This window comes from Lepisosteus oculatus, chromosome 10 (genome assembly GCF_040954835.1).
Source record: "Lepisosteus oculatus isolate fLepOcu1 chromosome 10, fLepOcu1.hap2, whole genome shotgun sequence".
NCBI lineage: Eukaryota > Metazoa > Chordata > Actinopteri > Semionotiformes > Lepisosteidae > Lepisosteus > Lepisosteus oculatus.
Window position 1 is genome coordinate 7,593,720 of NC_090705.1, and position 14,439 is coordinate 7,608,158.

Sequence of the window (14,439 nt, forward strand, 5' to 3'; positions counted from 1 at the left end):
TTGCCCGACCAAGTGGTGGGATACAATTGGTCAGGTGACAGTTACAAACCAGGAAATGGACGTTTTTATTGGCTGACACTGCTCGACAGGGCTAATGTATAAAGATAGGATCATTTCCTAAACCTCCAGCATGTTTTTTTTCTAACTGTAAAGCGCTTTGAAAAGCCACTTTTAAAGGTGCTATCTAAAACAAAGTTTATTTATTATTAAGTGGATTGAGAGTTCACAGAGCGCGGGGGTTTAGTTTTGTATTTAGTGATTACCATGTAATTAAACAGCACAGTTTATTTATTATGGCTGTGTTTGTGTAATCATCAGTCACGAGAGGCAATGTCATTCCTGGTAAGGGCTGTGGCGACACAAATCCTATCCAAGAAGCACATAATGCAAGACGGGACTTGCCTGGATAAGATGCCAATCCATCGTATGAAGGCATAATTACACTAAAATGAATTAAAAAAACTTTTAAACACATGTTTCTTAATGGGCAGCCCGGTGACGCAGTGGGTTCTGTTCTTTTGGTGCTGTATGTGTGTACGTTCGCCTCACAATCATGTGGGTTTCCTCCAGGTGCTCTGGTTTCCTCCCACAGTCCAAAAAAATAGTGGCAGGAGAATTGGTGTCTGGGAGAATTAGCCCTGGTGCGAGTGTGTGCTACGTCTGTGCTCGTGTCTGTGTATGCCCAGTGATAGACTGGTGTCCCATCCAGGGTATCCTGCCTTACCCCCGCTGCATGCTGGGATAGGCTACGGCTTCCCCACAACCCTGTATTGGATAAAGAGGTTAGAAAACGAACAGACATTTTCTACAATATCTCAAGGTTTACAGAAAACATTTTGTACATTTTTCCCTCTTGACTTAGGTCAAGTTTTAGTCCAGAATTAACAGTTAACAGCCTTTATGATGGGAAAGAGAACCTACAATGCCCAGATGACAAAAATGGACACTAACATGTTTTTCAGCCCTGGCCATGATCAATGCAATCCAGCAGGTATGAAACGCCCTGCTGAAGCCAAGCTACTCACCTCCCCAGCCTGTCAAACACTGGAGCGCTGGGCTTGGCCACATTGTTGAAGAACAGGTCCAGCTGAAATGCATGAGGCGACGTCTCCCTGAGGAAAGAGCAAGGGTTCAAAGGTGCCCAGAGATCACACTGAAAAAGCCTTGACTGTCGCAGCTAGAAAAAAAGCCTGACAACTAAAAAATAGCCAAGAGGCAAAAAAAAATAGAGCGCACTAAAATCCCACTGACAAGCCATCATCTCTTAAGTTAATGACGATGTCGTGAGCATTAGAATGAATTTGGGAAGGGTCATTAGATTCTCATCTTTTTATTTCCAGAATTAAAGAAGATATGTACCATAAGAGCAAACAGTCTTTTTGAGATCAGTTCAATTCTATTCTAATCACAATAATCCACTGGTCTAATTTTTTGTTATCATTTAAATACATTATTTTTCATTAAAACATTTCAAGCACCAAGGATTGAGTTGAAAAATATCTAAGCTCCACAGAAAAGGGAGGTAAATGTCTGTATGAGAGCCACAGGCTCTTCAGGACAGAACTGATCAAACGTCCACAGCAATAAACATTTCATATTACTAATTTTTGAATAACTGTCAAATACAAAAAAGTTTTTTTTAATAACAAATGTTTTTCCGTCCAACATAATGCAAGACCAATTTGCAATAGGTAAATAGCTAAGGTTTATATCTTAAATATGAAATCTGGTTTAGACTTGATAGTTTCAATAGTCTTGGTGAAAGGCTAAGGTTTCAAAGGTCACTGTAGCCAAAGTAAAAAAACACAAGTCTCAGCAGGGGTGGCTCTCTGAAAAAGCAGCCTACTTTCTTTAAAGAGTATTAAAAAGGAAAGCCAGTTCTAAAATCAACACATTCAAATTGGTAAACCACAGGTTAGGAAAATAAGGAGTGTTTTAATGTGTGCCTTTCTTAAATATCAAGATCCTGGTTGAAGCAGGAATGAGTGCTGTACACAATACCTGGATTTAAGAACAACTGAGATAAGATAATCACACCTGGAATAGAGAATTGCAGCTGGTTTAAAAAAGTAGATGCCCCTTTGGGGGTACTGATGCAATCTGCAGAGGTAAATGTTATTATTATTATCATCATTATCATCATCATCATCAACCAGGTGGAGAACTGAAACATTATTAGCACTCCCACTATTACATTCGATGCCATGGGATCTTTCATGACCAAGAACACAGGAGCTCAGTTTAACATCTTGTCATGAGAACAGCACAGTGCCTCCTGTTCCCATACTTCAGGGGTTATTTCGAAATTCAGTCCCAGAAAGAGAAGCGTTCACCACTGGTCAGACAACACGACCTGCAGCAGCACCTTGGATCCCTCTCTCTTATGGCTTTTCTTCCAGGACGTCTTTCTTAATTAGGTTTCCTGAACATTTAATTGAACTATTTGTGGGTTTTTTTTAATTGTTTTAGGTACTCAATAGTAGGGTAGGGTTAAACATTAGCATGAACCCTGAGCCAGAAACTGGGTTGTGAAACTTCACAGAGATTTATTTTAAAACACCAGGTGGAGTCTATATATCACAGTGAGAGATTATTACGGGACGGTGTGACACACCGACATTCGCCCCTGTTTTTGTATATCATTAAGGGATTGTCAATTAAGAGCTGAGATCTATTCTGACATAGACAATTACGGGAAAAGATCATTTCTGTGTGTAGAAAACATACCAAAACACAAGGGACTCAATAATTTAAACCGCTGAGAAGCTCATGGCGAACAATCAGAAGATACAGGTAATGTCTCCTAACCCAGCCCTGATGTGCTTCTGGACTGCCAGGAAATGAAGCTGCAAGGTGGTGATGCTGCTGCTGTTCTGTGGCCCAGGACTACATTGACACAGGAGTTTTAGGTCAGCCCCATGTTACCTCAGGACTACCTGTTCTCAGGTGTGAATGCTGTCTACTGATGAGATATGACTTTTTTCAGGCTACCTTTTTGATGCAGCCCAAGGTGGGGAATTGCAGGACCACAGACAATGGGAAAAGGTGGAACTGGTGCTCTTGGAATGCAAAAAAAGCTCCAGAGCTTGGAGTTGACAAGTTCAATTCTTGTGTTTGAATATTGCTAATTTGACATGGTCTCAAAGTGTTTAATTTAAAAATGTCTTAAGCAAGGACATCACTGATGGCTAAAAACAATTCAGCCCATCACAGTCTGTTTCTACTGCGCCGCTGTCCCATTTGCCTCTGCTGAGAGCACAGCCCCACAAGCATGAAATCCTTTTAACCCTCCTCGCCCCAGTGCCATCAAAGCTGCCTGTCTTTGGGAGATGGGAAGAAAATAGTCCTGGAACAAAAACACGCAAACTCCCCAAAAAATTGGGAATCCAACCCAGGATCATGGAGCTAGGAGACCACAGTGCTAACTGACATATCCTAAACCTCAGTGACAGGTCAACCTACCTTTCAGTACCTTTACTGGTGTAACTTTGTTACAGACGTGTTCTATCATCACCTATCCTGCCCATTCAGCCAGCAGCTATCTCACTCTGCAGCTCACACCTGGCAGCCCACTGAAGCTCAGCAGGTGTGAGCCTGGCCAGTACCTGGATGGGAGACCTACTAAGCTTGCTACCGGAACAGGTTAGTGGGGCCAGTAGGGGGCGCTCACCCTGCTGTCTGAGTGCGTCCTAATGCTCTGTATAGTGATGAGGACAATGTGCTGTAAAAAAGACACCATCCTTCAGATGAAACATAAAAGCAAGGTCTTGGCTCTCTATTGTCATTAAAAATCCCAGGAGTGTAACAAGGACGTCCTGGCCAAATTCTTCCCTGGCCTTTACCAATCATATAATCCCCATCTATAAACAGGCTTCATCACTGTTTTCTCCTCCCCACCGAGAGCTGGTGTGTGGGGAGCGTTCTGGCGCACTATGGCTGCCGTCACATCATCAAGGTGGGGCTGCACACTGGTGGTGGTGGTGGAGGGGAGTCCCCATTACCTGTAAAGCGCTTTGAGTGGAGTGTCCAGAAAACACTCTTCACTATGGAGAGAGAATGTGTCAACTAGGCACATTCGAGCTCTTCCCAACAAGCAAAAAATCTGAATTGGTTTGTCTAAGTGATACTTGTTATCTAATATTAACTAGCAGCTAATATTAGAAAGTATAAACCACAGTCTGGACACAGTCAGAGAATGTAAATAATAAAGTACCAAAGCAGTGCATGTATGGGGATACCAACATAGCAACAATGAAATATCTACCTGTCTGGTTCACTCGCACCACTTCCTGTCATATAACTCGACCACGTGGTCTTTTCATGTTGACATCACAGGTTTACATCGAAATTCAGGCGTTGTCACTCACAGGTATGAACACACTAGGGAGCCTTAAAACCCAAGAGTCCGTCTGGGGGAGGGGTGAAACTTGAGGCCACTGAGAACCAGCAAGAGCCAATGGGGTCTAGGTGAGCTTTAGCTGATTGAACGGGCCCTGAAATATCCTGGCATCATCAACAGAGAATCTAGCCAGGCAAAATCTCAGTAACAGCACTTCAAACACAATGAAATTATTTCAAACAATACCAAAGTGGCAAGTCATAACAGTAGGAGGGAGGAAACAGACGGCTTACCCAAACAGTCTGCTGTCCGGCAAGGTGCTGTGGGCCTTGATGCCAGGAGGAATCACACGCACTTCTGTGATAAGGACTCCGTATGGAAAGCGGACCACATCCACATTCGTGAACTGTGGAGAAACAGGGGAAAAGAAGGCTCATTTGTTTCCAAGTAAGAATGCAATTCAGACTCATAATGATCTTTTTTTTCCGCTTCAGGCACTTACTGTATATAAGCCAAAGCAGGTTGAAGATATTTTAAGCTCGTTTGAGTACATTTGCATACACAAACAGATAGGCTGACATGAAGTTACAAAAATACATAATACGGTATAGTGTTTGACCTACCTCTGCAGCACAATTTGCGCAAGTAAACACTCTGAAATGGATCACATGGCAGCCGCAGGATGTAGCTGAATTTGTTTTTCTGCAGCAATGCTAGTACAGCTTGGGCACTTCACAAATGTTACGTTAACGAAGATCAGATATTATACGGGTAGTCAATATGAGAGGCGATACAACATAAAGAGCAGTGTGGCGCAGAGCTCAGGGCCCTGGGCTTGTAACTGGAAGGCTGACAGTTTAAATCCCAGATAAGACACTGTTGTTATACCCTCGAACAAAGAATTTCAATTCAATTTCAATTTCATTACCCAGCTGTATAATATAAAGAAAGAGCTTTGCATAAAATCATCAGCCAAATAAATTAGCAATATAGGAATAGTATTCACACTGCCGTTCAATGCTTTAGCGTTGTCTTAGTAGGGGGTACACTTGCATGAAACAACAGAGAACCATTTAGCACACCTCTGAAACACACACCATTCCCTAGTATGGGATTTGAATAGATCTTCACAAAAGACACTTAAATGAAGGAAAACACAATGCAATTACAAAAACAAAAGTGCGGACAATTTCAGAATTGACCTGAGAAAAAGAAACATTGTCACTCTAAATACAAGAAATGATGGCTGAGATATACCAGTCTCATCTGACGTCCACAACACTCACTCCAAACCCACGGTGGGTCTGCTTTGGGCAGATGTAAGATGGCCTTGGCAAACAGCGAGCTGGCATCAAGCCACACATTTGCCACTTGTGACTGGCAGGGTGTCAAAGTTCCTATTTAATTCCTGCCTTTTGTGTTAGCTTAGCTAGATACTGGACTCTTCTAACACGAACACTGCACTCTTGCCTCTGTGACCTTACAAGCACGGAAACTGAGAATAATCAAAACTTAGAGGGAGGCCTTTCACCTCAGCTTGTTTGTTTGATTGCTAAGTGGCTGGCTGATGCCAAAACCCCACTTCTGAAGGACTCCAATGCACTGTTATGTCATATTTCAATTTGCTCAATACACCCACATCTCTTCCAGTAAACAAGTTATCCCTATTTTCATCTGTAATGATTGGGGTTCAAGCCCCTCAAGAAAAATAAATGGTGTAATTCTCACGATGAGCAGAAATATTTATTAAATAAAGGGGAGACGAAAAGCTGTCTGTAGCACTCCGCAAATATGATTGCCTCTTCAGTGCTCTGAATTTACAAGGAAATTTAAAATTAATTAAAATCAAAGTATTATGATGCTAATCCCTTACCAAGAAGCATCAAATATATATATATATGTCACTTACTATATTTCCTTAGTTGAAAATGTTCAGGATGATAATTAAAAATTAGCTAATTGGATGTAAGCCTGGTCATAAAGCACTTGGGTGTAAGCCAACCTCTCTTCAAACCATTTACAGCTAAAACCGAAGTGATGCATCAGTCTATTCATATCAATGCTTGACCTATCAGTAGTCAATGATCACTGATAGTCTTCTACATAAAGGTTTTATCAAGATTTCTGTCTAAGCAACTGACGTGCTATCTTCCTTTTAAGTTAACAATTTGTACCGATAGAATATTATGTGAGAAGCCGTCAGTATAACCCGGTATAATTTAGTCAACATGTAATCGACTGTATTACATCGGTACTCTTCAAACTTATAGGATATAGATTAACTGAAGTCAAAGTTAAAACATGAGTCAAAACTCAAATCAGAAATTGTTGGAGGCCACTTTAAAGTAATACATAACCCCAGATATGGCCTGTCAGTGTAACCCTTTTCACACTGGTACACACTCATGTATACCACCTGTCAAAAGTCATCCAGTTGTTGCATGAAAAACAGGCAGTGGTGGGTCGTGCTTGTTCAATGGGGGTGTGGATTCTAACGTGGTTTTCTTGCCAAGAAACAAGCCTGTTTGTTGACTTAGCACAAGAACTTGAAAGGACGGACTAACCACAAGAATCTCCTACAAACCTGTTTTGTCCAGTTTACCTGTTCTAGGCTACAAAATAGCCTTGAATAACATATAAAAAGATCTGATTTACAGACAACTGCTTCTATTAGTTCAAAGTACACAAGACGTGGTGTGAGAGAAAGGTTTATGTCTGAGCAGACATGAGTACCAGCTATTGAGAAAGAAAAACAAATATATATTACATATGTATTTTATGGGTTGTTCTTCTGTCAAGCTAATTTATTACAATACAAAATCTTCTTTGCTTTTTAAATATCTGTAGAACTTTTACTTATGTTATTGCATTCATTAGATTTAGTAAATCTGCTCCTGTACTTTCCAACAAGCTGAATTCCTGGCATCAAAATAGATCTCCATCAAAGCTCGCAGTAAGTGACTGTCCTGTGTTTGAAACATCAAAGGCAGAAGAAACACATCTTTCCAGGGCATCAGGGATTCCAGGGTACTTCTCGCATTTTTCAACTGAATTCAGATTTTAAAATGAATCTGAAATAAGGAGCCCCAGCTCTCTGCTTCACTTCATTTCTATTGAACACTTTTCTTTGTATGGCCTGCATGGAGATGGACTGTTAGCAGATCTTATCAGATCACCTCTCTTGGAAGAAGATAATTTACCAACGACCTATTCATGCAAAAGTATCGAAGATAATGGTGGAATTTCTTAGGTAAAAGAGGAAGCAAGGGCACTGAATGAATATTTCCCCCACAAGTCAGAAACTGTGTTGAGTTAAAACACCCACATTCCAGCTAAATGGAACAGTTCTGTTCAGAGAGACGTGTCTGGGGCTCTGGACTCCACGCAGGAAGTTTGTAAGCTCAGATTCCAGATGAGTGGGAGAAGAGTACACTGCTGTTGAACCCTTCAGCCTGGTACTTCAGCTGAAGTACTCCAGTAAAATACCCAGCTGTATAAATAGGTGCAAATGTAAATTGCTTTGGATAAAGGTGTGAGACAAATAAATTAGTCTTATTTTCCCAAATCTAAATGCGAATGAGGGTCTACTTAAATAAAAAACAACTAACGTGACCAAACTTCTCCAGCTAATTTTTTTTGTTTAAACTAAATAAAAATACCATTTTAAATGTCTACAGAATGAAGACCGTAACAAAAACAAAGTAATAAAACGTTCGCAATTCACTAAAATAAAGTACAGCCGTTTAACATATAGTAAATGAATTGTAATAGGAGGCACACGGTTGAAAGTTAAATACCTGTATTAACGGTCAAATATTAACTCGGTTAATCAGGCATAACCGGTTCTAAATTGTTTCTTGGGTCTGCTCAGATTTCCCTTAAGCACTCAACCAGAAATAACTGCAATGGAGGCTCCATCAGTTCGGAGTGCTGACCTTCACTGAACAAAATCTAGAGAATAGCTCAAACAGCATATCACCATGCTGCAAATGCTTGAATCTGCCTGGTACGTTCATGGCTATTTATTGAAGCTGCATCTGATTTAAGAAGGAAAATAGCATTCTCTTAGCTGCGAAAACAGTTTTTTTTCCCAGATTTCCACAAAGTTATATATATATACACGTTTCTAAAACCAGGCAGTACAAGCTGGTTCTTTTCTATGCTGCTTTTTAGGAGAAATGTGATCATATGATGATAGTATGATAACACTGATTTAATTGCCTATACAGTATTCAAAAACATCACGGTCTTATCTAAGATTGAGACGAAAGGTGCACAGTTCTCGAAAGGAGCAGTTCTCTCAAATGTTTAATTAAAGCAGGAATTGAAGCACTGGATCCAAGATATTTTTGCATTTATTTCAAAACTGCAAAATCAAATCTAGAACCACTGACTCATGCAAACACATCCTGGTCCACAATTAACAGAAATTTAGATGCTCCTACTCTCCATTCAGAGTTTGAAAATAAGTTCAGACAGCTGTCCTCCAGTTAGCTGAAGCCCTGTGTTACATCATCTCCAGTCTCGTGCTCCCAGGAAGCACAGAAGGGATGAAGTTCCTGCGGTCCATTACACAATTCCATTTTAAGGTAAACTGATGGTATTCAATGACTGTAACAAATCTTTAAAATTTGTACATTCTTTATAGAGCATACCGGCCATTGGTTTCCCTAAAACTCAAAGATTCCAGATGGGCATGGCCTTGCCTGTAAAGACCTAGAGAACTTTTGAAATGAAAGCTGCTTATATATTGCATCTCCTTTTTCTGTGTAAAAAAACAAAACTTGGGAAACATGCCTCAGGCATATATGCTTACAGCTTTAAATCCATACATTAACATTAAATGAGAAAATTATTTCAACAGCTTAACTGCACAGACGGACATACTGAATCTTCGCATGACTAAAGATGAGTGAAGATAAACAGCTATAAAAATCAATTGAATTAAAACTAAGTGCTTGATTAAAAACTCTGCAGACTTACAACTGTGCAGAAACATTGCACTCCACACCCAGGTCTCATGCTCCATTGATATGGATCAATAATAGATCATAGTGATGTTCTTTGGCTGAGACAATTTTAGACTCAGAGCAAATAAAGACTCCCTGAAGCAAATCACTTCATTTAGGCACTAAGGTCCTACTTGACTTTTTTTAATCAATAAAATATATTAAAAAAACCTTATAAAAACTGTCTTTGTAATACATAGAATTTAATGAATGTTAAAAAATCAACAGTCATTCTTCCCAATGTTGCTCTTGAAGCACTAGCAGTCTAATCACAAAACTGCTGGATCACCTGTAAAACATCACTCCTTAATGCAAATCTTATTATATACAGTAATTGGAATGTATTTAGAACAAACAGAAATAAATACAGCTGGCATGATGCACACCCATCATCAGTAATTCCTATTGAAAGGATGGATGCACTAGCATTCTCCAGTCCAGTGAATGCATATTGACATGGCATTTTTCAGTCCTGCATTCCAGTCAAAACAGACTAGATGGGTCAAATGACCCCTACTCATTCATAACCCTTCCTGTGTCCTTGCCTTACAGACGCTCAAGTACTATCTGACAGGCAGACCACAGTCTGTGAGACTGCAGAACTGTGTGTCTGAACAGGTAGTAAGTAACACAGGAGCTCCTTAGGGGATGGTTCTTTTTCTGTTCCTCTTCACCCTCTATACTTCGGGCTTTAAATACAACTCAAAGTCATGCCACCTGCAGAAGTCCTCAGACGACTCTGTAATTGTGGGATGTATCAAGGGTGGACAGGAGGAAGAGTACAGAAGACTGGTCAGCAGCTCTGTGGAGTGGTGTGGGGAGAATGTAACAAAGACGAAGGAACTGGTGGTAGGTTTCAGGAGGAAAAGGGTCAAACCTACTCCTGTCTACATCCATGGGAGAGGCGTGGAGATAGTGGACTCATGCAAGTACCTGGGAGTGCACATCGACGATAGACTGGAATGGTCTAAGAACACGAGGCCATCTACAAGATGGGTCAGAGCTGACTTTACCTCTTGAGGAGGCTCAGGTCCTTCAATGTACAGTATGAAGTAAGATGCTACATATGTTCTATCAGTCGGTGGTAGCGAGCACCATTTTCTACGCGGTGGTATGCTGGGGCTCTGGGATTAGAGCAGGGGATTCTAACAGGCTGAACAAGCTCATCAGAAGAGCAAGCTCAGTCATTGGGTCTGGCCTGGACCCACTGGAGGTAGTGGCTGAGAGGAGAATGGTGTCCAAACTAGAGGCCATCATGGACAACGTCTCCCAACCCCTCTATGACAGGCTTGTAGAAATGAAGAGCACGTTCAGCAATAGGCTGATCCATCCACGGTGCAACAGGGAGCGCTACAGGAGGTCATTCTTGCCTTCTGCCATAAGACTGTACAACTCATCCACCTTGTGTCTGGGCAGAGGCAACATTGACAGTGACCTGTGTCTGGACTGAACAGTAAACTGATACATGTGTTCTTTTTCTTTTTCCCATTTATAACCGTTTTTGGGCAATATATGCCAGGGACCTGTGCAATACATTTATATTTATATTGTGCAATACGACTTTTTTGTGTAGTTCTGTTCTGGTCTGTGAGTAACTCTTCTTAGTGCACTTCTCACTGTACTGATTGTATTGTACGTATTGTATTATTATTATTGTATCATTCATTACACTGTTGCTGTGTTGTCTGTGTTAAGCTGCTGTTGCACTGCAATTTCCCTCACGGGATCAATAAAGTATCTATCTACTTACTTTATGGTCCCAGATGGGAAATTTGCTTTGCAGGAAGCTAAATGACATAACACAACATAAAAAAAATAACTTAGTTCTATTTCACTTGAACCTAGCTAGTCTTAATTCACATCTTAACGGGAAGAGCTCAAATTTTGCTGGCTACCTTCACAATCGTGTTCATATTGAATGTATTAAGGTTACCAAACCTGGGTTACCCACTGAATGTTAGGAGAGATTCAATACTCAAGGGTTTCAAACATGATCTTAAGAAGAGAAGTATCATCACAACTATTAAGGAGCTAGTACATTTATAATATTTATAATGTTGCTTAAAGCTTCATTTAAAAAAACAAACACCCTGGTTACTGTCACGGTGGTAATGGACTTATAATTTTGTAATAATTTGTTCATTTATTTCCATTGAAGGCCCTCAGGAAGCCCTGTAGTTATGCAGGACAGATGACAGGGCTGATTAAACGACATTTTCAGCTAGGATGGGACTTGCACCATTCTTATGAGTTAAAACCCATCTGCAAGTCGAAATGTAATGGATTGCTAAACTGAATACCCTGCTAAATTATTAATTTTTAAATAAGCATTACAATAAGTCCATAGTATTGTTACAGTACATAAACAATCGTGATTTTTTTTGCACAGCGTTGTTTATTGCTCTCCATCAGTATTTACCCATTTTTTGTTCATTTGGTTTTGGCCTCTCTTAATTCATAGATCTTTCCAATTCTCACAAATTCGTTGCAGGAAGTCAGTAAGGCTGATCGGCGGTGGAGACTATCTGATCAGGGGAAATAAACACATCGATTTGTTTGAATTTTGAGGAAACATGAGCCAATACCCGTCTCGAAGTGTCCGGGGCCTTCTGCCTAGAGTACGAAAGTCCCTGTGTTAGTTCCACTGACAGTGGGAAGCCGACGCGCTCGGTTCTTCAGAAATCTGACCTTAAATGATTCGTTTGAGACGCCATGATTTTATTTGCCGATTAAGGATTGTTATTTATTCATAAAGCCTGTGCAAAACAAACATTTGCATGCTAAAGCATTCCAAGCTCAGAGGAAGGTAAAGCTAAACCTATACCTTCCAGTTTTAATCTAGGTAGCATGCCATACGGAAATATAATAAAAAAGCACCCTATGTCAGTCAAGGCAGTATCATTTGCAACAATGGCTTCTAAAAAACTAACACAGTGTTGCAGTGACAAAAGTTATGTGCAAACTACTTTCCCGGCATGTCTATAGTGTCATATTGCAGAACAAAAGCAATCAAATATTTTGCATTTTTTTTTTTAACAACAAGGAACTCGATGCAAACACGGTCTTGCTGAAACTAGAGCTCAATGTGCTACTCATCGTTGTTTTAAAAACGATTATCACTAATGGACACGCAGCCTGAAGAGACACCCACATTTCAAGAGACAAACATCAATATCAACGATAAAAAATCTTACCTCTGCACTCTGATGTTTAAAAGTATCCAAAAAAAGAAGCTCCATTGAAGAGTCCGCAGCCATGTTTCCTGAATACAACAGGATATACTTCCGGGTAAAAGGAACAATAACATCCGGCTGTTAAAACTCGACGTCAATAGTGTATGTGCGATCGGTTATTTTTACAGTTCTGTGTGCTCACTCAGCTTTCTAAAGACTGTTTTCAATAACATTCTAATTTAGCAATTTTATCAGTTAATATGTTTTTCTGTCATGAATATATTGTTTTAATACAACACAGGTAATCAAATAAACTGCTGAAAAGTAAATAAAGGTCCAAATACAGCTGTTTTGACTGGAGAAATAACGTGACTTTCATTTAATTCTGATTTAGAATTCTAAAGGATATGAATAGGATGAGTTTCTCACAGGAGAACAAGAGCCAGTGATATTAATGTCTGTTTAACAGCAAATGCAAATCTAAAAATGTCAAATTCTGGTGTAGATTATGAAGAAGGAAAAGCAAGTTGTTCTTTATGGAGTGACTAGGACTGGTCCTAGAAAACTGCAATCCTTAGAAGTTAAACCTCTCATTTCTAAAGAACTGAATTTTTGTTTTTGACCACTTAGACGCGTGATTTGAAGTGAAAATACCAACACCCCCTGGATCTGAAGGATGACAGCTGGCCACTCTTTGTTTAAATTAACTAATTAACTAAATTGATCAAAACTCACATGTAGGCTTTGGTCTTTAGAAACTGATGATTTAAGAGTGACCTATAAGACCTGTTAGATCATGGTTCAGAAAGACAAGGTTGGCCTCCCTTAGTGTATGTAAATCCACTGTCAAAAAGCCACTTCTCTTTTTGGAGAGTCATAATTTACCAGAGCCTATCTCAGAAGCTGAATACAAGGCAGATAATGGAGAAAGAGACCATTAAGAAGAGCCAGTCAAATCCTGGTCGGTTTGTCAGTGGGCGGGTGGCCATGCCACACTTCTTCCAAGGAAGATTGTCCTGTCTCACAGTAGGATTTATGTACTGTACTTTGGTCATATGACAAAAGGCTTTAATTCTGACTTCAATCTTTAATCCTAAACCCGACACCTTACTCACATGGGTGTTTGATCCTATTTGTTTGCTGTACACTGCAGACCAAGCTGTTTTTTTTTAAATGGAAGTAAATTTATCTACAAAGTGGTACATGTGTTAATTTACATTGGTTTGGCTGATCAATTTTACAAGCATGTCTGATCAGCACCGTCATTTTCTGATTGTAGGTGCTCTAAAATTGTTTGCATAGTATTTTTAGTAAAGCAAATGACACTCTTTCACTTCTCTTTAGTAAATGTAATTTTTCACAAAATGTTGTCAGTTTTACTGTCTTCATTTAAAAGGGACACTACTTGCCTCCTGTTTAGTGCCTGTATTTTTCAGCAATAATGAACCACTGAAATAAATGCTTTACACTAAGGTCAAGCTCAGCTTGCAATATTTGCCTCACATTCAGTGGGAGTAAAATATTGTGATTTGCCTCAAACTATGGATGATTTAATTTTTTCTGATAAAATCAGGGATGCTGTGCATTAAGCAATACCATTAAAAAATAAGTAATAAATAAGTTCTAAATTCTAAATTTATATGATTTTTTTCAGCAATTAAACAATAACGTATTGCTTCAAGAGTTTGTCATTTATGTATAGTGTACTTATGTCTTTAATATATAATGTTTTCTGCATTTTTTCGTATTTCATGATACGGAGCTATTTGTGCATGGGGCTATAGTTTAGAAGAGGGTTTAAAATCGAGACGTTTCTTAGAAAACATATAAGAATGAAATGCATACGTCACATAACCTAAGTAAATTAACATTTATAGTAGTAGCAAGTAGTAGCTTTTATCATTAGGTCTGCAACATG

General features: G+C 39.6%; 1 protein-coding gene across 4 annotated transcripts in view; it reads right to left on the reverse strand.

Moving 5' to 3' along the window:
- Positions 1–12,620, reverse strand: part of virma (vir like m6A methyltransferase associated) — a 44,959-nt gene extending 32,339 nt beyond the window's left edge. For all 4 annotated transcript variants that reach the window (XM_069194809.1, XM_069194807.1, XM_069194808.1 and 1 more), the window contains exons 1-3: positions 12,543–12,620; positions 4,633–4,745; positions 1,026–1,112 (exon numbers count right to left, since the gene is read on the reverse strand). In XM_069194809.1, the coding sequence (XP_069050910.1) occupies positions 1,026–1,112; positions 4,633–4,745; positions 12,543–12,605 (263 nt within the window). In that variant the 5' untranslated portion in view covers positions 12,606–12,620. The remainder of the gene's footprint in view (positions 1–1,025; positions 1,113–4,632; positions 4,746–12,542) is intronic.
- Between the last annotated feature and the right edge of the window lie 1,819 nt (positions 12,621–14,439).